The following is a 27,216-nucleotide window of genomic DNA, read 5'->3' on the forward strand; positions in this document are numbered from 1 at the left end:
ATTGTCCTCCTGGACGTTGTGATGATTGCCTAGTAACTGGCCTTGCCCAGTTAGACTGAGGTTGAAAAGTAGTATAACTTTGAGGTGGTGGTGGAGCACAAAAAGGTACTTGTGGAGGACGATAGAATGTCTATTGTACTTGAGGTCCTTGATATCTTTGTAGTTGTGGACAAAATCTCTTTACATGTCCCACTTGTTTGCAGTAATAACATAGTGGTGGTCTGAACTTTTTTTCTGATTGACATTGAGGAGTATTAAATCTTGTCTGTTTATTTATTTGTCCGCTACTTGAATCCCAAGTTCTCTTAGTTTCAGGTCTTTGCTTTGCTATATGTGCTCTATCAACCACATCAGCATACTTGCTTAACTTCAAAATGTCAACCCTTTTTCAAAATTGACGGTCTCAATCATTCTTCAAATCATTTTGCTTTTCTTGCATCATCAAGGATCATATATGGTGCAAAACGCATGAGTTCTTCAAACTTAGATTGATATTGATCAACAGTTAAGTTGCCTTGGACATGGTTAACAAACTCCCTTGCTTTCATTGCTTTCATTGCTTTCATAGTACTTGAAAAATACTTTCGAATGCCTCCCAAGTTGTAATTTCAGTATTAGGCATACTCAGAATCGACTCCCACCAAAGGTATGCTTGTCCTTCCAGATAGGTACAAGCAATAACAACTCTAATGTCTTCTGGAATTCTTTGATTATCCATCTTTCTCTTAATTTGCCTTAACCATTCTTCAGCTGCTATAGGATTTGGTTCACCTTTAAGTATCGTTGGTTTTGTCTTACGAAATTGTCCTTGTATCCTCATAACTCGATCTTCTTCAGTTTCATGACGGCGGTCTTGGTTACTATTTTCTCTAATTGCTGAAGCCATATCCTGAATGGCTAAGATTACTCCAACATTTCCATTGAACTCATTTCCAAATTCAGCCATCTTAAATCAATAAAAAGAAAATTATCTAAAAACAATATTATGAAATAGTAAAATATAAGTTTAAGAGAAAGAATAAACAAAACACTCATTTATTATATTTCACAAAATTTTTACAAAAGTACACACAATTTTACAAAAACTTAAACTTATCTTACAGAGCCTGACGGTTTGTTTCTACAACTATAAACATTTATACAACTCTCCTTCTTCAGTACTAGTTTTCTTCATCCGAACTGTTAATAATCACTTCGGATGGTGACTGAACTTCTATAGGCCTAGTGACTGATCCAATTGACTCAGTAGGCTCCCAAGTAAACTCATAAGTAAGTTCCTGAGCAAATTCCTCATTATCCTTTGGAGGGTTTGGGATACAAGGAACCACCGTAGTCAATGCAAATCAATGCCTCATCTCCAGCAATCTTGCCGTTGCCAAATAAGGCTCTTCCAGCAGCTCCATCGTCAACTCCTCAGAATCAATCAAAGGCTTCCCTTCCTAATTTATCTTTAGGTTGAATTTGTATATTAACTCTAATTGATTTTGTATTCAATCACACATCTACTTACTCTAGTTAGCATCATCAACTCTGTATATAAACTTTGTACTGCTCATTATATTATTCATTAAGTGAATACAAAAACATCATTTCCAATATTATTATTTACATGGTATCAGAGCTTTAAGCTCCAACGAGTATATCTTCTTGATCCTCACTTTTTTTTTTACCCTTCACAATGAGTATTGAGTCTACACAGATCCCTAAACCCAGCCCTACCGTCACTCCCAACAGTTTGGTGATCAGCACTAACACCTCAAATTCGTTGATTACAATCAACGCTGCTGCCCAATTACTCGTCAAACTCACGCCTCTAAACTATTCGTCATGGCATGCACAGTTCAATGCCCTCTTCTTAGGGTATGATCTTCTAGGCTATAGAGATGGCTCTCATTCTTGCCCTCCCAAACCAGCCATTGCCTCCCCAACATTGCCCTATACTCTTTGGGTGCGCCAAGACTAGTTATTGCTTCATGCAATTCTCACTTCCGTGTCCGAGCAAGTCATATCTCTTATCGTCACCGCCACCACATCCAAGGTTGCTTGGGACAAACTCAACCAACTCTACGCCAACAAGGCTCGATCTAGAGTCATGGGCCTCAAAAGAGCGCATCTCTCTCATGCGACGTGACTCCAAAACTATTTCTGAGTACCTCCAGCGTGTCAAAGCCATAGCTGATGAACTTGATGTCCTTCTCTTTGATGACGATCTCATCATCCACATCCTTAATGGCATCGGCCCCGAGTTCAAAGAAATTTCAGCCGCTGTCCGTACTCATGATTCGTCTATCTCTTTCGAGATTCTTCATGATAAACTTGTGGAGTATGAAGCAGCCCTCGAACTAGAAGAAAGTGCCACTCCTAGGCCTGTGATCATAGCATATACTGCTCAGCAATCTCAATCTTTCCATTGAGGACCTCGCAACAACCAACCAAATCAATCCTGCCCTAGCCATCACTCTGGTCCTCACTATTCTAGCCATTCCGCCACTGCAAATTCTTCCTACAGCAACTTTTCTAACAGCAGCTACTTTGGTGGGTCTAACTCTCGACGTTCTACCAATTTCTCTAGTACTGGTTACATGGGCTTTTGTCAATTGTGCGATCAACAAGGTCACAGCGCCAAACGATGCCCTCGTGTCCAACTTGCTCAGAACCACCAACCCATGGCAAATCCTACCAGTAATTCGCGCACTTCACCTTCCCCTACTTGGCTCCTTGACTCCGGTGCCTCCCATCATGTGACAGCTGATCCCAACAACCTCTCTCAGCACTTGCCCTATGAAGGTCCTGATGAAATTGTGATTGGTTCCACCCATCTCTCTTCTCCTTCATCTCACCATTTCTCTCTCTCTCTCTCTGATGTGTTATGTGTACCTTTCATTCGTAAAGATTTGATATCTATCTCTAAATTCAATAAACAAAAAACACTTCTATTGAACTATTTGCTGATTTCTTTCTTGTGAAGGATTTGAACACGGGGGCGGTTCTTCTCTGAGGCCTGAATAAGGATGATGTGTATGGGTGGCCCCGCTCTATTCGACCAATGGCTATGGTGGGTGTGGCAACTCCTCAATCTGTGTGGCATCAACGTTTAGGTCATCCTCATCATCGTACCCTTCTACAAATCATTCAATCTTCGTCCCTCCCTGTGTCCTCTAAATTTCCCCTAGAGTCTTTCTGTGTCTCATGTCAATGTAATAAAAGCCATAGGCTCCTCTTTCGTGTTTCATCTCTCAAAAGTAGGGGTCCCTTTGACATTCTCTACAGTGATGTTTGGGGTCCTGTACCCTGCTCTTCTATAGATCGTTTTAGTATTATGTCATCTTTGTTGATCATTTCACAAAATATATTTGGTTATATCCAATTAAGTTTAAGTTTGATGTGTTTTCTGTTTTCACAAAATTCAAAGCTTTTATTGAGAATTATTTCAAAACTAAAATTATTACCCTCTACTATGATGGAGGTGGTGAATTTGTGAAATTAAAAAAATTTATTGTCACTCATGGCATTACCCATCTCACCACCCCACCTCACAAGCCTCAACATAATGGTATGGCAGAACGTCGTCATCGTCATGTTGTTGAAACTGGTCTTACCTTACTCCATCGTGCTTCCATGCATTTATCCTATTGGTCCTATGCATTCCAAAGAGCTGCCTATCTTATAAATCGCATGCCTACTCCCACCCTCCAAAATATTTCTCCTTATACTGCTCTCTTTGGCCAAAACCCTAATTACCAAAAACTTCGTATTTTCAGGTGTGTGTGTGTGTGTGTTATCCTTGGTTACGTCCTTACAACTCTCACAAACTTCTTCCTAGGACTCGTCCATGTATTTTTTTCGGCTATTCCATCTCACAAAGTGCGTATCACTGCCTTGATCTTTCTACCAACCGTCTTTTCCTTTCTCGCCATGTCCAATTTGATGAATCCACATTCCCGTTTGCTACTCATGACCCTACTGCCTCTCCTGTCTCCTCTTCGAGTCTTTCTACCTGGTCAGCTCTTCTCCCCTCTCTAGTTTCGGTTCCTGTCCACCATGCCACCACCCCACACCTTCCTTCACCGCCGCCAATCAACTCACCACCATCACAGGGCCCTCAGCCCCTGCCATCCTTGTCCTCGGAGGAGTTTCGCTCTCCAGCCCCTTTTTCCCCTTCTAGCACCCGTTCCGACACCCATTCAGACACCCATTCCGGCACCCCCTCAGGTACCCCCTTCGACACCCCTTCCCCTCATCAAACACTGCCAGTGCCCTCTTTAGACCCGACCCCAGCCACCTCTTCATTCGTCCAGCACCTCCCCACATCTCTCACACCTCCTCACCCACCTTCCCCATCATCACCTCCCATTACTGCTCCCAATCATCATCACATGGTTACTCGCTCTAAAAACAACATCTTCAAGCCCAAGCATGTCTATGCCATAACCAAACATCCACTTCCCCCATCCTTGGAACCCGCATGTGTTTCTCAGGCTACTCGGGACCCTCTTTGGCATGTTGCAATTTCTGCTGAGTTTATAGCATTAATTCGCAATGGCACATGGGAACTTGTTCCCCCAAATCCTCATCATAATCGTATTGGGTGCAAATGGGTATTCCACATCAAATGCCATCCTGATGGCGCTATTGACCGGTATAAGGCTTGCTTGGTGGCTGAAGGGTTTCATCAATGCCCTGACATTGATTTCTCTGACACTTTCAGTCCTGTTGTGAAACCCACTACCATTCGGGTTGTCTTACATCTCGCACTCTCCTCTGGCTGGCCTATATGACAATTGGATGTTAATAATGCATTTCTTCATGGATCCTTTACTGAAGATGTGTGTATGTCTCAGCCTCCCTGTGGGGGCATATATTTTCGTCTCCAATCAGGGCACGCCACGTGGAAAAGAAGATTATCTCTTAAATTAATTAATTAAACCAGTTTATCTGGCTAATTAATTAATTGGGATAAATATCTTAATTAATATGATATTATCTTTATTTAAAGAGATAATATCATTAATTAAGATATTATCCTAATAAAGAGAAGATAATATCATTTAATTCAGATATTATCTTCTTAAAAGATAATATATTTAATTCGGATATTATTAAAGCCGACTCGATCCCTACGAAACCCTAGCCCTGAGGCTCCTATAAATAGACGACCTTATTCATCATTCAAGGTACTTCAGAAAACCTACTCCTTATACCCGAGAAAAATACCCGAAGCTCTCTCTCCCTCTCCACTCTCCATATTTTCTCCACACGGCTCCAGCCACTACACACGGCTCCGGCCACCCGGTTTACACCCTACATAAAACTCCGTACCCTTTGCTTAGCTATTGTCTTCCTACAAACACTCGAACTAACTTAGGCATCGGAGGGCCTTTGGCCAACACCCCCCGGGTATGGTCTATTTACTCCAATCCTTTTTACAGGAATAGAGGAAGAGAGAGAAGAAAGATCGAAGGTTGAAGGATCTAGAAGCGAATATTCTCCCGTGAGATTATTTGCACAAACATTTGGTGCTTTCATTGAGAGCACGAGTTATACTCAACGCGTGCTCAAGGAATCCTTTCCTCCTATTTTTCAATCCACCGAAGCCTTCCAAACAACCATGGTTGGAAGCAAGCGCACAAGGAGCAAAACCCCCGCGATGGCTCAATCCGTGACGGCCCAAAGCTACTCCTCCCACGGTCCAGCGATCGACATGGTGGCTCAACCATCTCTCGCCGCCATGAACCCACAACAACCCTTGTTGTCACACCACAGCAGCCGCCCCGTGTGACTGGAACCCACTGCACCAGCCTCTGTCGCCGTTGTACCATCTCAAGGCCTCGTGGCCGAATCTAGCCACCTTCATAGCTCCGCCGCCGAGCATGGTGGAACTTCACATCAAGGTGGGCTCACTACCACTGCCAACTTTGGCCCAATCTTAGAGCAACTTCAAGCATTCCCTCCATTGCCTCTACGCTCGACGCACGCTCCCGCCTACACATCCAATGAAACCCTAGCCCGTGTGTAATTGGGCTCCACACATTTCTTTCCTCCTGATCCACAAAGTCAAGTAGACCTTAATCTGAGAGTTGACCAGCTAACTCAAAGAATGGACGACCAAAACAATTTGATGAGGCAATTCCTCAACCAAATAAACTTGGCTCAAAACCTTAGCCTTCGACAACAGGGCGAAGAGAGAAGGATGAACGAACGCACCGATAGGCAGTTCGGTGGGAACCAAGCAGGTCGAGCAAGAGTAAGCAGACAAGGAAATGCACAACAATGCGATCAGCTCGCCGACATGTCGCAAGCATCCGCAAGCCACACTCAGAGTAGACAAAGTCTCCCATCCAGATTGAGTTTAAGGACCAACGTGCATGATAGGTTAGGCCCACAACTTGGCATCTGCGCCCACCTAGGCCTCCAAGGAGGTCAAACCGACAATCATCACAATGAGGACAGTGAAGAAAGGCACTCTACTACTCTCTCTCAAAGAACCAATTCTCGTTACCAAGTTACGGAAAATTCCTCGCAAACGCAGTCCACCAACACGCCGCCTAAGCAGCGAAACCGAGAAAGTCGACCCTTGCAAACCAATGAGGAAGTTAATCAACCTCGCCCAAATCGTAAAGGTCATCAACGTGACCGACCAGCCATGTGTGCGAAAGACGTTGAGAAGCTTGTAAATAACCGACTTCGAGACTTAAAGATTGGAGGAAATTTCGAAGATGCACTACGCATGGAAGTAGACCAAGCAAACTCCTCACCTTTCACCACCGAAATCGAGCAAGCCGCTCCCCCGAAACGATTCTCAACGCCCTCTTTCACATGCTTCAAAGGGGATTCCGATCCCGAAAGCCATCTAAAGCATTTCAAGAGCCTTATGATCCTACACAAAACTGAAGATGCGTTAATGTGCAAGGTCTTTGCAATGACTTTGCGAGGAGCAACTCAGGACTGGTTCCACACCCTGCCATCCGGGTCGATCAGCAGCTTCAAGGAGCTTGCTTATATCTTCACCAAATAGTACACTTCTTATCGGACGATCAAGAAGAACCCTGACCATCTGTTCAACGTGCACAAGAAGTCCGATGAATCCCTTCGAGACTACATCAAGAGGTTCAAAGCAGAGAGGGCAAACATTGTAGGATGTGATGACCAAATTGCATCCTCCGCCTTCAAGAGGGGGTTGCCAATTGAATGTGAGCTATATCGCGAGCTGACCATCTCTCTCCGCCAAACATTGATGGAAGTCTTTGCTACAGCAGAGCGCTACGCACTATGGGACGACGACCAGATTGCCGCGAAGAAGGCTGATCAAGCAACTAAGTAGGCAAGCAAAGAGAACGGCAAGCGTATATCACAGCCTCAAGAAAGTGCTCGAGCAACAGAGAGCTACACCAAGTTCACGATCCCGATACACCAGATCCTAGCCCAAGTAAATGACATGCCTTGGTTGAAGAAACCATCACCTTTAAAGGGAAACCTAACAAAGAAGGATACCAGTAGATACTGCACATTCCATGAAGGGTATGGTCATTACACAAATGACTGCTTCGCCTGGAAAAGATACCTCGAAGATCTAGTCAGAGATGGCCATTGCACGGAATTCATCTCAAAGGGGGCTCTTCAACAAATCAAGGATTGTGACGCAACTAACAATAAGCCTTCACGAAAAAAGCCATATGGATCAACACGATCCTAGCTTACTTTAAGAGCCCGGGCTGACCACCAGGGGGCAGAAGAGAAAGATCAAGCACCCGACTTTCGCCTTCCAAGCCGTCACTAGCTACCAAGTTATGGAAGACAAACCTTTCATCATCTTTCAATGGAAGGAAGTTCCAAGGCAATGGAATGCCCATCACTTCCAGGGGGACTATCCATGAAACACTTCACCTATCAGTTGGGCTCTAAGCAGGCACCCAAGCCTCCCTCACCTCCATTGAAGACAAGTTACTTTTGATGTTACTCATGCAAGCTCATCTTTCTGTTCAATAAAGCAATGTAGTCACACAGACATCAATACAAGTTCAAGCTTTTCTTTCCAATGGAGTGTTCACAAAAGCAATCGACACGTCTCCTGACGTAGGCCAAGCGGGCCACACTTATCGACGTCTCCGGACGTAGGCCAAACGGGCCACACTTATCGACACGTCTTCGGGCGTAGGCCAAACGGGTCACTTTGATCGACACATCTCCGGACGTAGGCCAAACGGGCCACACTCATCGACACGTCTCCGGACGTAGGCCAAACGGGTCACATTCATCGACACGTCTCCGAGTGTAGGCCAAACGGGGCACACTTATCGACATGTCTCTGGGCGTAGGCCAAATGGGTCACTCTGATCGACACGTCTCCGGACGTAGGCCAAACGAGCCACATTCATTGACACGTCTCCGGACGTAGGCCAAATGGGTCACATTCATCGACACGTCTCCGGGCGTAGGCCAAAAGGGCCACTCTCATCGACACGTCTCCTGACGTAGGCCAAACGGGCCACACTCATCGACACGTCTCCGGACGTAGGCCAAACGGGTCACATTCATCGACACGTCTCCGGGCGTAGGCCAAACGGGCCACTCTCATCGACACGTCTCCTGACGTAGGCCAAACGGGCCGCACTCATCGACACGTCTCCGGACGTAGGCAAAATGGGCCACACTCATCGACACGTCTCTGGGCGTAGGCCAAACGGGTCACCCTCATCGACACGTCTCCGGGCGTAGGCCAAACGGGTCACTCTCATCGACACGTCTCCTGACGTAGGCCAAATGGGCCACACTCATTGACACGTCTCCGAGCGTAGGCCAAACGGGTCACTCTCATTGACACGTCTCCAGACGTAGGCCAAACGGGTCACACTCATCGATATATCTCCGGACGTAGGCCAAACGGGCCACTAACATAGACACGTCTCCGGACGTAGGCCAAACGGGTCACATATATCGACACGTATCTGGACGTAAGCCAAACGGGCCATTCTCATCGACACGTCTCCGGACATAGGCCAAACGGGCCATTCTCACCGACACGTCTTCGGACATAGGCAAAACGGGTTACTATCATCGACACGTTCCCGGACGTAGGCCACTCTCACGAGCCATTCTCATCGACACGTCTCCAGACGTAGGCTAAACATGCCACAAGTCAGAAACACTCAAGCAATTCACAAGACACTATGCGAATTGAAGTTATTAAAAAAAAACTGAAATTTCCATAGCAAAGTGATCAAACCGGCCAAGTTCAACTAAAAGAAGATGGTCAAACAAGACCAATTATTCCAAACAGAGAGCAGACTACAAAAGCTGAAAAGAAATGAATGATCAGTCTTCATCTACTCCGAGACGCCAGCAGGAGATCTTTAATCTGTAGTCTATTCCGCATCCGCTTGATCAACCACGCTCTCAGCAGCTCCACCTGCATGATTCGCGATATCTTCCACCACCTCTTTTTCGAAGCAGGTGAAATGTTGCTTCCCTTTGTTTTTCCAAGGAAAGACTTGAGAAAAGACCAAGATCGCCAGCCTGACAGATTTGATCAACCAGCTCAGCACAAGTAGATGGAATTGACAGAAAATTCATCTTGAGCAGATCAGGCATGCATGCATCCTCTACAGGGGTGAACTTGTCCACCTTAGGATTAGTCGTTGACGTTGCAGAAGAGCCCTCGGCTCGGGCAGGTGACTCTCTCGTCTTCTTGGTCGCCGTCATCCTCACCTCCAAATGAGTCAACGACGTTGAATCTACTTCACGTTTGACTGCTCGTGACTCAACTGCTGGATCATGATGGTTGGGTAGATGAGAAGACCTCCCAGTTCGACCTCCATCCTTTGACTGTTGCATATGACCGAACTTCGAAGAATAATATCTACATCTCATTGCCTTACAACAGGTGAACTAGATCGCGCACGGACTACTTTACATAGCAGATCACGGTCCCCAAGCTTGTCTGCAGGAGGCTTGAGTGGAACATCCCGAATATTGCGCATATCGCCAATCTACTTGCTATTTGCACCAACGAGATGTTTAACCCTAGCTGACGATGGGGGAATAGCTCCTACTTGACATCAGCCTTCCTTCTTTATGAGGGTCCGGCAGAACACTCCTCCTACCCAGCCGGCAGATCATCAAAGACTGGACCATTCTGCTTCAATCTCTCAACACCTTGGACAGGGGGCAGACCACCAACTTTTTCTCGATACTCGCTCAGCAGCAACCAGTTGCCACCACCGCTCCAACCGTCTTCAGCCGCCAGTCACAACGTCAACCAGCCTGGTCCCACCCAGTTGGTCCTCGCCGCGAAAAAGAGAAGATGAAGAAAATATTTACGTGCTCGACTTACTTTGGGATGCACGACAACTCCTCTCTTCGACAAGCAGTACAAAATTCTCCAATATCTTTCTCAAGCTAGAAAGTAGAGAAATTAAGTTTGCGATGTGAGAAAGAGTGAAGAGAAGCCCTGTATTTATACAAGTTGGACAACCCGGGTCAAGAAGGAATCACAAGCTCATTCCTACTGGGAATTCAACTCCAACTACAATCAGAAGCCAACACCAATTGAGAATCCGATCTGCAAAAGGAGTCCAACTCACAGAAGAAAGCCCAAACAAAGTTGGAGAGTTCGAAAAAAATAATTTCATCTCCTACCTGCCGCACAAGCGCCACGCAGAAGCTTGGGGGCATTTGTGGGGGCATATATTTTTGTCTCCAATCAGGACACGCCACGTGGAAAAGAAGATTATCTTTTAAATTAATTAATTAAATCAGTTTATCTGGCTAATTAATTAATTGGGATAAATATCTTAATTAATATGATATTATCTTTATTTAAAGAGATAATATCATTAATTAAGATATTATCCTAATAAAGAGAAGATAATATCATTTAATTCAGATATTATCTTCTTAAGAGATAATATATTTAATTCGGATATTATTAAAGCCGACTCGATCCCTACGAAACCCTAGCCCCGAGGCTCCTATAAATAGACGACCTTATTCATCATTCAAGGTACTTCAGAAAACCTACTCCTTATACCCGAGAAAAATACCCGAAGCTCTCTCTCCCTCTCCACTCTCCATATTTTCTCCACACGGCTCCGGCCACCACACACAGCTCCGGCCACCCGGTTTACACCCTACATAAAACTCCGTACCCTTTGCTTAGCTATTGTCTTCCTACAAACACTCGAACTAACTTAGGCATCGGAGGGCCTTTGGCCAACACCCCCCGGGTGTGGTCTATTTACTCCAATCTTTTTTACAGGAATCAAGGAAGAGAGAGAAGGAAAATCGAAGGTTGAAGGATCTAGAAGCGAATATTCTCCCGTGAGATTATTTGCACAAACACTCTCGGCTTCATTGATCCCAATTTCCCCGGTCATGTGTGCAAGCTCTGCAAAGCTTTGTATGGCCTCAAACAAGCACCGTGTGCTTGGTACAAAGAGTTGAGCTTGTTCTTGTTTTCTAATGAATTCCTAAATGCCCTCTCTGATGCTTCTCTTTTTATTTACCTTCATAAAGGCATTGTTATTTATTTTCTTATGTATGTTGACGACCTTGTTGTCACAGGAAATAATGCCTCACTTGTTTCTCAGTTTGTTCATGCTCTTGCTAGGAGGTTCTCTGTCAAGGATCTTGGATCCCTTAATTCTTTTCTCGATGTTGAAGTTGTGCATACAACAGCTGGTCTCTTTTTGTCTCAACACAAGTATATCTTTGATCTTTTGAGCAAGGCCCACATGGATGGTGCAAAGGAAGTCAGTACACCCATGACCACTTCCAAGTCTCGTGCTTCATGATGGTTCTCCTCCTACTGATGCCACTAAGTATCGCCAACTAGTTGGTGGTCTTCAATATCTCAGTCTCACTCTCCCCTACATCTCATTTGCTATCAACAAGCTTTCTTAATTCATGCATAAACCATCTGGCATTCATTGGTAAGCTTTGAAGCGTCTCCTTTGCTACCTCAAAGGCACCATCTATCATGGTCTTCTTCTTAAACGCTCTAGCACCACTACCTTGTTTACTTTTTTGGACGCGAATTGGGCTGGGAACCGTGATGATTGAACATCCACCACAGCCTATGTTGTCTATCTTGGCAGTAATCTCATTTCCTGGAGCTCCCGCAAACAACGAGCCATTGCTCGCTCATCCACCGAAGCTGAATACCATGCCATTACTTGCACCGCCGCTGAACTTGCTTGGATAAAATCCCTGCTTTGCAAACTTGGTGTTATGCCCTTCTCCACACCTGCCATTTCTTGTGATAATATTGGTGCCACCTCCTACTGTGCCAATCTTGTTCTCCATTCTCGCATGAAACACATTGACATTGATTTTCAGTTTGTTCGTGATTTAGTCACTCGTGGGCTCCTTCAGGTCTCTCATGTTTCCACCACTGATCAACTCGCCGATGCCCTCACAAAGCCTCTGTCTTGCCACCGTTTTCAACTTCTCCGGTCCAAGATTGGTGTTGCTGACGGAGCCACCATCTTGCTGGGGCGTATAAGGGAACCACCGCAGTCAATGCAAATCAATGCCTCATCTCCAGCAATCTTGCCGTTGCCAAATTAGGCTCTTCCAGAAGCTCCATCGTCAACTCCTCAGAATCAAAGGATTCCCTTCCTAATTTATCTTTAGGTTGACTCTGTATATAAATTTTTATTGATTTTGTATTCAATCACGCATCTACTTACTCTAGTTAACATCATCAATTCTGTATATAAACTTTGTACTGCTCATTATATTATTCATTAAGTGAATACAAAAACATCCTTTCCAATACTATTATTTACATGGGATACGTCGTGGTTGGTAATTACATGGTGGCCACTGATTACCACTTTCCTCTAAATGTTCTGTTATTGCGGAATTATAAATATTGTCATTCTGTATGTTCTCATAGGCACCATCCCAGAGTTCTCTCATTGACCAAATACTATGCATTGCTACTTGTCGCTGCATCGAGAGAGGGTAATGATGTCTCTTTATGGCAGTACTTATCTTTTCTTTCATACAAAATTTTGAGCCATGTCTCAGGTTTCTATTATAGTTTTCTATGTTTAATGGTAACAGTCCTTCTGGGCACACATGGAAACCTCCAAAAGTGTCGTCACTTCCTATTGACTCCATAAAATCTGTCATGACCAAAATATTAGTATCTAAAATACAAATGAATGTATATTAGAAACACAAAAGTTTTTATACTTCTGAATCTTAATTTCTAAACTAAAAAGAACTTAAATGTTAACTTCTAATCTATAAGATTGTACACCTAATGCTTCGATACCAACTTGTCACACCCCAATTTTTATTTATTTTATTTTTTATTGGGAGTGTGAGGTAAAAGAAAAATCAAAACAAAAAATTTAAATATCAAGAAACATGAAGATTGAACATAAACTTCTATTTAAACCAAAGTACTTTATATTGTAATTTTACAAGCAAAATAACAGGAAAGTAACAGACTTTTAACAAAACATCCAAAACTATCCACAACTCGTTCTTCTTATTTCCTCGTCACAAACTAAACTTCAAATTCAAAACCTGCAATAAATTCATTGAGGGGTGGCACTACATGCTCAGTAGGGGTCCTATGTCTTATGTAATTAGCAAGATTTATAATGTACAATTTATGCAAGGCATGAATGAACTTCAATTCTACCCAACCCGTTAATCTATATAATAGGGCAAGCAAATCTACATGTCCCATACCATGCATTTTACCACTGTGATTTCGAATGTCCTATTATATAAACTAACATCCCTCTCAGTTATCCCATAATTCCCCTTTTGCTAATCATCTTGTCTACACCATTGATCTCCAAGCCCAAATCACCCAATCGACAACTATACCGCCGATTTCCTAATCTACTGTGCACATGGGCTCGCCTGAACTTGGTCCCTACAATGGTCAGACTCAACTACACAAAAGAACCTTCCCATTACCATATTTTCCATCATTTCTTTATCAACCCAAGAATTCCAACCACCACCAATAACACTTTAATTCTCACTATTTTTTTTCTTTGTCTACGATTTTTAGAAAACTAAAGCAATTTGAAAAACCTATGATACAAGAAGCATTAGGTAGTGCTATTTATAGGAAGCGAAAATCGGCAAAGATATAGATGAAAGCTTAATATTGTGCCACATAATTAGTCTATAGGTTGCTAGACTACTTGAGTGGCTTGAAAATAATTTGCCACCCCAAATAGCCTTATGTGTTGGCTTTGTAGAGTGCTTAGTGAGCACTCTACAATTAAGATTATATATATATAAACAGTCTCGATCTCTTGGACCACAGGAGTCCAAGAGATTGTGGATATTAATTCAATGGTTGAAAAAAGTTTTTTAAAAGGAGTGCAAGAGTGAGTGAACCATTGAATTTACATCTAATGGTGAGTGACCACAAATCTCTTGGACCCCTGTAGTCCAAGAGATCAAGACTGTATATATGAATACCTATTGTGTTTACACCTCCTACTTACATATCCCACCTCATGCTCAAATTGGATTTGAGGACTCTGTATTTGCAACACTTCAATCTTTAACAAAATGCTTAGTAAGAATAAAGGCCTTTCTAAAAGCTTTTGTAAAGTGTGTGTATATGTATATATATATATAAAGGCCTTTCTAAAAGCTACGTGAGATATATATATATTAAGAATAATATTACTCTTATCACATTTTGTATACCACATTTCCATACCATCTTATATGGCAGATGAGGTGGACAACCACATCAATTAAATTAATTTAACATTTTCTTTTCTTTTATGATTTATTGATACTTTTTAATGAGTAATGCTACACTTACCATATTTTTATCCCACACTTCTATACCACATGATTTGGCATGTCTATATTATATTCCACATCAATTAAATCAATGATGTGTATTTTAATTAAGACAATTAGAAAAACAAATACTTGAATAAATCATAAAAGAAAAGAAAATATTAAATAATTTTAATTGATGTGGTTGTCTACCTCAACTGCTACATAAGATGGTATAGGAATGTGGTATACAAATGTGGTAAGAGTAGCATTATTCCTTTTTAATTGATGTAGTTGTGCACTTCATCTGCCACATAAGATGGTATGAGAATGTGGTATACAAATGTGGTAAGTGTAGCATTACTCATATATTAATTATCAATTATATAGTTTTGAAAACTAATAATTTTAAATATTTAATTTTAAGAAATATTAATATACATATTTAAAAATATGAGGTTTCACAAAGAAGAAGGGGGGATGGATGGGTCTGGGTTTATGATGGGGGAGAAAAAAATTGTAAGATATCATCTTTCTTGGGGGAGTTAGTTGAAAGAAAGATGGGGAAGGTCTTTATGGTTGGTATGGTGGTGGGGTGGAGGGGGTGGTGGCTGGTCGGGCTGGGAAGGGAGAAGAAAAGAGGCAGGAGTGTGGTGGTTAAGGGGGGAAAGAGGGAAAAGAAATGCGTTGGTTTGGTCAGTTCCTACCATTTTTTTTTCTCTTCAGTTTTTTCAAAATAATAATATTTTATTCATACATTAATCAATTCAAAATTAAGAAAAGAAAAATGCGGGACCCATAAATGCTACATAGGCAACTAACAGAGATATTTGACAGAAACCCTAATGGCGGAATCACATTGTAACAAATTTAAAAGATTGAGATATGTGATTATAAAAATTAAAAAGATAGGGATTAACATGTCTTAAGGGTGTAACCACATGGTACTAAACTGTGATTAACCCTAAAAATTTTGATGCAAACCTAAAATCTAAAAAAAAGGCACGAATTTATATAAAAAGAGAAACCTGTTTAGAATTGGTATTAGGGTATTGTGTGATAGTGTATTAGGATGTACCAAGGGTATTTTTGGTAGTTAAATAGAGTGTACTTAGTTAATTTTACATTTTGATTAAAATATTAATGTGCACATAAATCATAGAGTGTACTCAGTTAATTTTAGGATTCATTTAGCATAACTCAAATTTTATTATATGAAACATAACTTCAAACATCACTAGGCACTAATAATTAAAGAATATCCAACACTTGATCATCAATATTTTCACATTAAAAAACTTACAAATATATATATATATATATGGATTTTCAACGCCTGTGAGGTCCACTATGCCACGTAGGATGTTGATTACGGTCAATAATTGGCCACCGTGAGTGTTTTTACCATAATGACCCTGCCACGTCAGCTTTTTTGACGGCATTTTGGATGGTGTTAATGGTAGGGAGGAAGTGGAACACAAAACTACGATCAAGGGGGTTAAGTGGGTGACAAGAACCGCCCCGAAATTTCCCGAAAACCGGAGTAGACCCCGTCTTTGTTCCGACATCACTCCGATGCTGGGCCCACTTACTAAGAACCGAGACTCTCTACCAAAATTTTGGCAGAGTCTCCTTTGTAAATTAAGCAAACCCAACAAAAATTTCAACCTGCAACATACATAAAATAATCCCAACCAGCAGCATGCTTTCATCATACAACAAAACATACTAAATGGCCTCCGGCCTCACAAGTAAAGTCTAACATGGGCGATAACAGAGCATCTACTGAATTTAGTTTACAACAACAGTTGAGTAGAAGAAATTACTCCAATCCTAACTAAGGAAGTTCACAGTTCGAGCCTCGTACACCACTTGCACGCTTTCTGGAGCGACTACTGGCTGGAGGGCGCAAAACAGAAAACATGTGAGCGGACAAAAACAAGATTTGCATTTAAAACAACATAGTAACCCCACTGAGTAAAAATAATGCTCAAGATATGCAGGTTTACAATTCATTATTTAATTACTCAAAAACATATTTCATTTAAACCCTTTAAAACCACAAAGCACTCCATCCATAAGCCTCATTTCCACAATTTTGCTGCTTCTATCAATCCACTGTATAGACTACTATTTCTTCACCCTCACAACTATACACATATATATATAACACTATACAATATACTCATCACACTACCTAGGTACTGGGGAAACAATCCAACCGGGGGATCGTTTGACTAGCCCGCAGGATTTTCAGGTGCTATCCTGCGTCTAGGGATGAGCGGTCCAACCGGGGGACGAAACTCCATAGCTTACACACCGGAACATCCAGTTCCATGTGTAGCTCCAATACTAAGTCCTACTCACGCATACTGGATCATCACACACCGGAACATCCAATGCCATATGTGATGATCCCAAACAATATACAGTCTTCCCATACATTGGAATATCCAACGTCGCAAATGAAATGTGTCTCACAAGTCGGAACATCCAACTCCACGTGTGAGACTGGTAACCTATTCTTCCCACACGCCGGAACATCCAACACCACGTGTGGGAAGTCTAATAACTGGGGAAGGTAATTACATAGTGTAATCATACAACTTCTCTCAACAACCCCTCATATTCAAGTTCTTCCACAACTCACCTCAACATCCCAAATATCCCACTTATAGACAATATATATATATATAACTTCCACAAAATTCAAATAAAATATACTCTCGATACCCAAATATGCCAAACCCACAATATATTGCCAAAGTGCTATACAAACATCAAATTCAACCCATGAATATAATATATATTCAATAAACCATTAAAAATATTATGCATAAATCTTTCATCAATAAAACCATGCATATGATTGAAAACGAAGTCCACTCATAAGTATTCCCACGTTGCCTGACCACGAGAAGGTCCTGCCTGCTGAGTATGTGTAGTCGGAGTACATATTTCGAGATACGAACCTTTAATTAATATAAAATTACTTCGAAGCGGAAATCACAAATTAAATACTTAAATCCCCAAATTCCTAGTACATGTACGTTGAAGGAGGTATCCTAAGGTCCGGTTACAGGTTTAGGAATCGCTCACGATTGTACGGTTATCGCTAACCCACAAACTTCGAATTATTAAATCGGAACATTCGGGGCTCCGATTCATGATCCGTGAAGTCCTACATGATCCTAGGAATACCTAGAACAACATATTTTAATTGAGAAACGATCCAATGGTCAGAACCTATTGAACCTGGATAACGCACAATATGCGGAACTCCGTTCTATAGTCAAACGACGTCCGAATTGAGATTTGCGAAATCCCACACACTCGTGACAACCTGAGGATCTCATCGGGACAAAGTACAATTTCACCACCCTCGCCCACGTGTGGCCACACACCGGCATCGCGTGGGTGTGTAGAGTAAATTCCAGCGACGGAAAAACTCCACACCCTAGCTCACCCTTCCTACCCTAGCTTCTACTCGAGGTCAGGATCACATCATTCAACTACGAGGAGGTCCAATTCGGACGGAAATTGGCTGGAATTTCACTTTGAAATCCAGCCAAAACGTAGGTTTACAAAATTGTTTCTACACATCAAATTGATCCAATCCTATCCCAAAAACAGCTAGAGCTCAGAAAATGGATGAGAAACCTCACCCTATTCACCGGGTTTGGGCGGCAGAGACGACGGCGCCACGACAACGATTCACCGGTTCAAACCTGTCGAGATCGTGGCCTGGATTCGTGGTTTCCGATGGGAAAAACTGGCGAGTCTTAATCGGGACGTCGAGGGGAGTTGATCGGGACCGGTGGTGCGCCCAGTCGTGGCCGGTGCTAGGAGAATCGAAGAGAGAGAGAGTTGGTGTCGAGGAGAGAGAGAGAGAGATCTGATCGCGCGAAGAGAGAGAGAGAGAGAGAGAGAGAGAGAGTCGAGGTGAAAAATCTGATTTTTACCAAATTTTTTGAATTAATTACAGTTTTGCCACTGAAAGTGTTTTGATCGCCAAATCTTCTTTACAGCTCCAATTCAAGCCTACTGCGTGTCTACGAATTCATCTCAATACAACCTACCCAAAAATACCAGTCGTGGTCCCAAAATCCTTCTGGATAAGAAAATGACCAATTTACCCCTACCCCAAATCACTTTAAATAAATTAAAATAGGAATTAAATTTGGAGTCGGGGTGTTATAGTGGGTCATTTTAACTTTGGAGGAATTAAGTGAGATTTGACCGAAGTTTCAGAGAGTGCTACAGTAAATAATCCTTTAAAATATGTGTCAAGTGCCATTATTATCTATTACTTTTTATATTTAATATTTTAATTCGAAAAAACATTTTCACGAGTGGCTCAGTTGCTTTTTCACCAGCTATGAGTTGATGAGCTCAGGTCTTATATTCTTCAACGTGCGAGCTCAGTTTTTCATCCCTAAATCAACGTTTTTTCGTCGGAAAAAGATTTTACATAAATCTGTCTCTACAGGTGCGGAGTAGAAATTTCATTCCAATATAACGAGTATAATACTACCGTAAGAGCATTGTTTTATGTTTCTTTTCTTTGTCAACTTTATAACCCAAACTAAATCCACCATTTAAAATAAATATTATATCTAAACAAGTAATAAAATAAAAAACTACTCAATATATATAATTGAAAATATAATCAACCAGATTAAGATATGTAATAACACAAGTGTAATACAACTTAATAACTTATATCATACAAACATACGTATACTTAAGAATGTAAATCTCTCCTCTCGTAGATTTTTACGTTTCCTCCAAAGCTGCAAGCATGAAAAGAAAGAGACTGGCCCCAAGCCACTCCCCAAAGAGCATTGAATCTGATCGACCTACAAAACAAGAAGAAGACCATGAGGAGAAGCCCTATATTCTCCATCTGCCAGACCACATAATAGTGGAGATCTTCTGCAAAATCCCAACAAAAAAGCTCATACAATTCCGGTGCGTGTGCAAGTCTTGGCGCTGCTTGCCCTCCGATCCCCAGTTCACCAAAGACTTGTTTTCTCGAACTCCTGCTCGCTTTCTGATCCAAGGCAGGTTATCCCGCATAGGCTTGTCGACGAGCCTCTTCTTGGTGGACTTCAACAACTCCGTCACGTTGAAGCTTTATAAAGACCAAAATTCCCAAACTGTCCGTGTAAACAACATCGTGGGTTCATGCAACGGCGTCATCTGCGTATTATAAAAGCAAAGGGGATTGCCGAGTCTTTACATATCCAATCCCATTACTCGGGAGTCTTTACCTCTTCCAATAAACCCTGTGGATAAGCAAATTGGTTTCACAAGGCTTTGGGGGTTTGGGTATTGTCCCATGCGTGATGTCTATAAAGTGGTTCTGATTCAGATTGCAAATGACTGGTCTAAGAAACCGGAAGTAACAGTTATGACGATTGGTTCTGGTATTTGGAGGGGCCTTGGGAATTATGCATACCATATTGCATACCATTTTGCGGATCAGCCATATGGGGTTTATCTTAATGGATTTCTTCATTGGGTTGGTTACAGAGGGGAGAGCCCCGATTTCATATGTGCTCTTGACTTGGAATGTGAGTGTTTCCAGCAAATTCTACTACCGCCTGGTTGTTGTTTGAGTTAGACAGCACCTCCTAGTTTCGAGCTTGGAGTCTTGAAAGGTCGGCTCTCTATAACTGTTCAGATGCTTAATATTATGATTGTTTGGGTGATGAAGGATTATGGCGTTAAAGAGTCTTGGACTCCAGAGCTTAGGATTATTATCCGCGGCCTGTTTTTTTGGTCTCTATCTTTTCCTAAAGTGTTGAATCTTACAGAAGAAGGGGAAGTGTTGTTGTTAGATAAGTCTGACTTGCACGTAATTTTGCAAGTAGAACAAAGGGATTTGTGAGGGTTGAGATTGATAGGGTTCCCTTGGTGGGTCATGCAAATGTCCACATTCCAAGCTTAGTTTCTCTTGAGGATGTTATAAAGGGTTAGTGGATGGTAATATCATGTGTCATATAGCTAGTTTCAAGCATTTGCTCTTTCAAGTTATGTTCGTTTTGGGGGTTATTTTTCTTACTGATATGATGCTTAATTACTAAGTTTTACTATTGCCAATTAGTTGCAAATAATCCTTGGTGTTAATTTGCATCCGTTCAAATTTCGATTGCTTTTATGTTCGTACATATATATATATATATATATTTTTAATTTATCTAGATTCTAGAGATAAGTTTAGTCGTTCATTGGATGCATGTTGCAGGTGGGAGGCTTAGTTGATTAAGGTGGTAAACCCCTTCATGTTTCTATTTTTGTGATTTTTAAAAATGAAGAGCTAAAATGAAACAAATTGGCTATATTTCCTTTAGTATCTTTTTCGGTTCAACCACATAAATCTACCTAAATTTTTAGGTCATTTTCGGATTAGCTATGAACTTCTCAACATTTTAACTCATACATGAACTCTCGAAAAACCTACATATATATTCACCATTGTTAGCCAATCCGGTATTAAATGTTAAGTACGAACGTGGGTCCCACATTTCACTCATAGGGCCCATTTAAGACTGCTTCAATAGGCAATACTCCTGCTCATAATTGGTTGGTTTTATTTGAAGCACTATTGTTAGAGCATCTCCAACCGATATGTCAAATTGCTACATAGACATAAAATGACAAAAATTAAAGGTTAAAGTTACTCCAACCGTATAGTCAAATCCTACATGGATTTGAAAGTCGAAAGAAATATGTCAAAAATAACATATCAAAAAGCTTGATGTCAAATATTATTTTAATATATTTTTAGTTATAGACGGCACTATCATTTACTCTCTTTTAAAACTTATCATATGAGCCCCATTTGCTTTTAAAAATGTAATAAAATAATATGATATTTGGCATTCCAAGTGAAGTTAAATTTTAACAAAGTGTCAAACTGCATAAGCAATCAAATTCAAATTTAACATTTTGCATTTGATATCTCCCTTGGAGATGCTCTTAGAAGCAGCTCTAGGTACTCCTCTACAAACCGCTTTTATGACCCATAAGAACTTTTAAATTGTTCTATCAAACGCAGTCAAAAGTGGTTTTGGCTGTCATAAATAGGTTTTCGTCATTCCAGAAGTACTCCTAAACTTTCATTGCACTTTATTTTTCTACAATATGGGAAATTTACATAAATACCACATAAACTTTTTGGCATGTGTGCCATTACCACTTAAACTTTTAATTTTTATTTTTAACCACCTAAACTTTGTAAAGTGTTACAATTCACTACCTATATATAACTCTGTTAAAGTTTCCATTAAGTCAAGTGTATTTTTAAGGGCATTTTTTTCAATTTCACTATAACTAAAACACAAAAAATTTAAACATTAAAAAAAAAAAAATTAAAGGAAAAAAAGGGAGCTGACCTAATTATCCCACGACCTCCACCACCCCTTTCCTACACCAATTCTACCGCATTGCTCCATATCTTTCTTCCACTTGATCTCATACTGCAATGGTCGTATCATTGAATCAGTTGCCTTCGTGAAATTGTTGGCTTATTGAGTAACAGCTATTGAGCGAATAAAAAAAAATTCACATCTATAGCTAGAATTTGAATTTTATTATAGTTGTACTAGATATTCCAAAAAGGGTGTAAACATCTGCAATTTGAGAGGGTGATCGAAGGGGTTAGTGGGGACGAAAAGGTTTTGGAATGGCTTGGGGAGTCATGGGATACTTATGTTGACTTTTTTTTAAAAAACAAATTTATGTTTGTTCATTTTTAAATTGAATTATTTATACTAACACCCCTTGAGGTTTCTTGTGTTTTCACAAAACCCCTCTTAGGTCTCAAAAATTATACGAACACCCAATGAGGTTTCAATTTGTTTTCACAAAACCTGTTTTCGTTGATTGTTTGTCAAAAAATTGATGATTTCATTGAAAGCGAATTTATGCAAATGACAAAATTAACCTCAATGAAGTATATGCAATCTAATCCTCAAAGGTCTACTTTGTCATTTGGAGAATATATATATATTTTGGTATAAAATCATCAATTTTTGGATGAAAAATGAATGAAAAGGAGTTTTGTGAAAACAATTTAAAACCTCAAGGGGTGTTCGTGTAATTTCTAAAACTTCAAAGAGTTTTGTAAAAAAACCGAAAACCTTAATAGGTGTTAATGTAAATAATTCTTTTTAAATTTTTAGTTATGGTATTTGAAAAACTTTCCAAAATAAAAATGATGGAAATGCCTTAACTAAAATATCACATATGCAGTATATGACTTGATTTAACAGAATTTTTAATGCAGTTAGACATAGGTGGTGAATTGCAATACTTTAAAAAGTTCAAACAGTTAAAAAATTCAAATTAAAAGTTTATGTGATAATTATGCACATGCCTAAGGGTGATTAAAAATTAAAAATAAAAATTTAAGTGGTAATTATGTACATACCTAAAAATTCAGCTGGCATTTATGCAAATTTCCCTATAGTTTATCTAGAGATAAAGGTCAGTCCTTTCCGTGGATGAATGTTGCAAGAGGGAAGCACCTAGTTGTTATTTTGTCCTTGACAAGAGTATCTAGACCAAAGATATTGGATGCCCAAAGATACTATTCGGATGGTATGGGCAGATTGTTTAATAAAAATGGGTTTTGGTTGTTCAAATTAAAATGCTACAACTTTTGCCTCTTGAACAATTTTTTGAAGGATTTTGTGATGTTAATTTGGGCGTTAGTGTGTTTGTAATTGTGGAATGGGTCTTGTGTGCACCTTAAAAACCCCTGCTTTTGTGTTTCGATCCGCTTTGCAAAAGCCCAAAAAAATAAAACCAGACCTGTTTTTTCTGTTCCATTGAATTACAAGAGCCCAAAATGAAATTTCATTATATGAAACAGATCTTAAAACATCAGTAAAAGCTCACAAATAAAGAAAGAAAAGATTTCTTTTATTATTTAACATCAATATTTTACATATAAAATAATCTCCTTCAATGTTTGCACTCAACTGGAGGGCCTTGTGGGAAGCGTTTTAAGTCGGTGCAATAGTTGTAAATCATGAAATATTTCTGAACCCATCTGAGACGTCTTCTGCTGGGAGCATCAAGCGCATTGGTATGCCACTCAGCGAAGGAATTGGATGTTTTCGATTCCATGACATTGAAATTCCTGTAGTATGCTGTGAACGGTGCCTTTGACCAGTCCGTTTTAACCAAGCCTCCTCTGGTGGCCCAGTCGTCGGCGTTCCAAAGGCTTGAGTAAATCCTCATGGGTTGGCTCTTAGGGAATGGGACACCAACTGACTCGGCGTTGTTGAATACTCTAATAGGAATGTTGTCAACCAAGAAGCTGCAAGTAGAGAAGCAAAAAACCCAATTAAAACCCAATATATCTACTTATTATAATTCTGGATATGAGTTATACTTTTGGTGAAACAATTAAAACCCCTAAACCTAATCTTCAATTGTTAACCTGGTTTATTTTTAAGACCGAAATCCGACATCGCAACATGCACGAGACAAATTTGACTTTAGAAATTAACTGGTTAACGAAAATTGAAAACATTTGCAACTACATAATTGAAATTGTCAAAATTGAAGTTCGACTTTTGTTGTTTCGATTTCAAAACTTAACGAATTCTTTTTTTATGTTATATGTTGTATGAATGGGAACAACGAGAGTCGAACTTTTGACCGGCTAAAAACCTCCACTATATGTTAAAAATGGTACGGAGGCTAAACCAATAAGTATGAATGTTAGTGAACATATGAATGGATTATTTCTTACATTATATGTTGGGGTTTCCAGATGACGGAGTAGGTGTGAAAGTTTCTTGAGGGATTAAACCAGAGATAGAATTGTTGCTCTCTGTTTCCCTTGCCCTGAGTGAAAACATTGGTGTGCAAAACGTAAGGATCGCCACTGAGATTTCCCAAGAACTCGAAGTCGATTTCGTCGTGGGTAGGGCCTTGAGAGGACAACTACATGAAAACGAACACAAACACAAACAGTTGATTAAAATTCTTGTCTGCATACAGTAAAACAAGAGATCTTTTTGTAGCCTCACTATCATGCAAGGGGTAAAGGGTTAACAATTATGCATGGAAATATATAGTTGAAAACGAACTTTTTAACCTCGAGTGAATTTTGACTTAAAGGAAGCCAAATGGCTCTCTCGTGAATGTATAGTAACTTTCTTTCTTTTTATTTTTTATTTTTTAAATTACAGAATTTGTCCACAAACTTGAACTTCTTTTTTCTGTCTCTTTCCTTTGAAGATGTTTCAATACGACGAGCATAATAATACAAGTGGGCCATTAGAATTCATGTCAAGCTACATAGACGTAGAAAATGTGTGACTTTATCCAAAAGAAAAAATAAAATAAGGCCTGACTTTTTTATGGGTCCCACGTAACGTGGACCCCACCACGTCACATGATAGAGGTGGAAAATTGAAAAATTGAGTTATATAAGCTATAAAAAAAAAATTTAATAATTAAAAAAAAAAGGGGAAATGTGCAAGTTTCTTTTTTCTTTTTCTAGTATGAGTGTATGAGTATCAAGACATACGTAATATGCAGTGACGGTGCCGGCAGAGTTGCCAGGAACAAGCTTAAGCTGCATATCAATCCTCCCAAATAGGTACTCTTTCTTGGACTGAAACCCAGAGCCAGAAACTTTGTCCAAGGATAGAGACAGAAGCTGGCCTCCCTTGAATATTTTGGGTCGGTTACCTCCCCATGTTAGGTCAAAATCTTGATAAAAGTTTCCCGCATAAGTTGCTACCATTAAAGAGCTAAAAACTAATCCCACCAACAAAACCAAACTCAACCCATTACTAGAAATCCCCATTTTTGCACAGAGAGAGAGAGAGAGAGAGAGAGAGAGAGAGAGAGAGATGGTTTGTGATTGTGTGATAGGGTTTTAGAAAGAGGTGTATTTATATAGGAAGGAAGAGAGCCAGGTTGTTGTGTAAATGAGATAATGGTAGGGGTGGGGCACTTGTGAGCAATATTAACTCGGGGAGCCAAACACAAAAGGAGAAGCCAGCTAAGCACAAAATGAAAGCTGGAAACTTTTGTTTGGGCATGAAGGGAGAGGGTTTAGATTTTTGGGTTTGTTTTTGGCTGTAGCTAAAGCTTAGCTATTAAAATGATGAATTTGTCCCCAGGATGCATGATGGCTGATTGGTAGGACCTCATCTCTTTTGGTATGATTTAAATTTTGGTGGTGGATGACAACTTGGTGTGGTATGGGAGAATAAAGTTTCCCTAATGTATTCTTTGGGACCATCAATCGTGTATTTGGGAGAGGGAGGGAAGGCTTCCCATTAGGAATTTGACAGTTGGCAAAATAATATCTGAGTCACCAGCTTCTGTGTCATGAGTGTTTAAAGGACATGGCTTGATTTTTTGAAACAAGGGTTTTGATTTCAAGCGGCTGTATTTCAATTCACAAAGACCATCAGTTCAGAAATTGGTTAAAAATTCAATTGTCTTTGCCTGTTTACAGCATATATAGGTTTGATTTTTATGAGCTGCAAGCTTGATTTGTTTTTATTAGGTGCTTGAAAGTGATCTCAGACCTAATGGTCACGATACATACCATCTCAGCAATTATTGATTCCCAAATCCATATATATCATTTCTAATTTCTCTCTATTTTCTTGCAAACACCATTGTATTTTTAAGTGCTATTTTTAATGATTTTGATTTATTAGCCAGTGATCGTAAGTTCAAACTTTTATGAGACTTTGATAATGTATGTGAGAAAAACTCCCCCTCTATTTTATTAACGTCCTCACACACACACACACTCTCTCTCTCTCTACAACCCATCATGGTGGCCATGGTCTGTCAAAGGAAAGGAGAAGGGCAATTTTTCTTTTTTCCTTTAAAAAAAATTAGGGATGGATAAGGGTGAAATTGGGTTCATAGTACACGATAAAAATTGAAGGTTTTGAGACCAACCTCAGAGGTGGCAATAAAGCCATCCATTCCAAAGTTGATGGTCCAACATTTGACAGGGAAAAATCTCCCAAAGGGTCCCTGGAACTGTGGGGACTTTGCATCGGTACTATCACATATTCCAAAGTAGCATGGATACTTGGTTATAAAACTTCAAATTTTAAAGTTCTACTTCAATTATAGCATTTTCTTAGACTTGACAACCTGTTGTGTTTTAGTGTACGTACTAGTTTGTGTTCCTATTGTGAAAAATAATCCCAATCGGGCAATGAAGCCAATCGATCTAGAAAGAAAGTGTTTGAAACTTAATAATGTTCAGATCAATTCAGTTTAATTGCGCTTGATCGCAGCAACTAATTAGTCGCTCAAGCTATAGCCATAATGCAACGGATTATTATAAATTTATATGACATGAGGACCTTTTGCTAATGGCCAGGAAATAAGAAATTATGATGGTGGTGGTGACAATAAGTGAATTAATATACAATTCTCTAGCAT

At 40.3% G+C, this 27,216-nt stretch overlaps 1 protein-coding gene across 1 annotated transcript; it reads right to left on the reverse strand.

Annotated features, from left to right (window-relative positions):
- On the reverse strand, positions 23,607 to 25,684 carry LOC18787846 (xyloglucan endotransglucosylase/hydrolase 2). The gene is made up of 3 exons (XM_007221222.2): positions 25,322 to 25,684; positions 24,539 to 24,732; positions 23,607 to 24,100 (listed from the first exon to the last, which is right to left on the reverse strand). The coding sequence occupies exons 1-3, from the start codon at positions 25,601 to 25,603 to the stop codon at positions 23,743 to 23,745; spliced, it is 834 nt and encodes a 277-aa protein (XP_007221284.1). The 5' UTR covers positions 25,604 to 25,684; the 3' UTR covers positions 23,607 to 23,742.

The sequence above is a fragment of the Prunus persica genome, chromosome G1, assembly GCF_000346465.2.
Source record: "Prunus persica cultivar Lovell chromosome G1, Prunus_persica_NCBIv2, whole genome shotgun sequence".
Classification (NCBI taxonomy): domain Eukaryota; kingdom Viridiplantae; phylum Streptophyta; class Magnoliopsida; order Rosales; family Rosaceae; genus Prunus; species Prunus persica.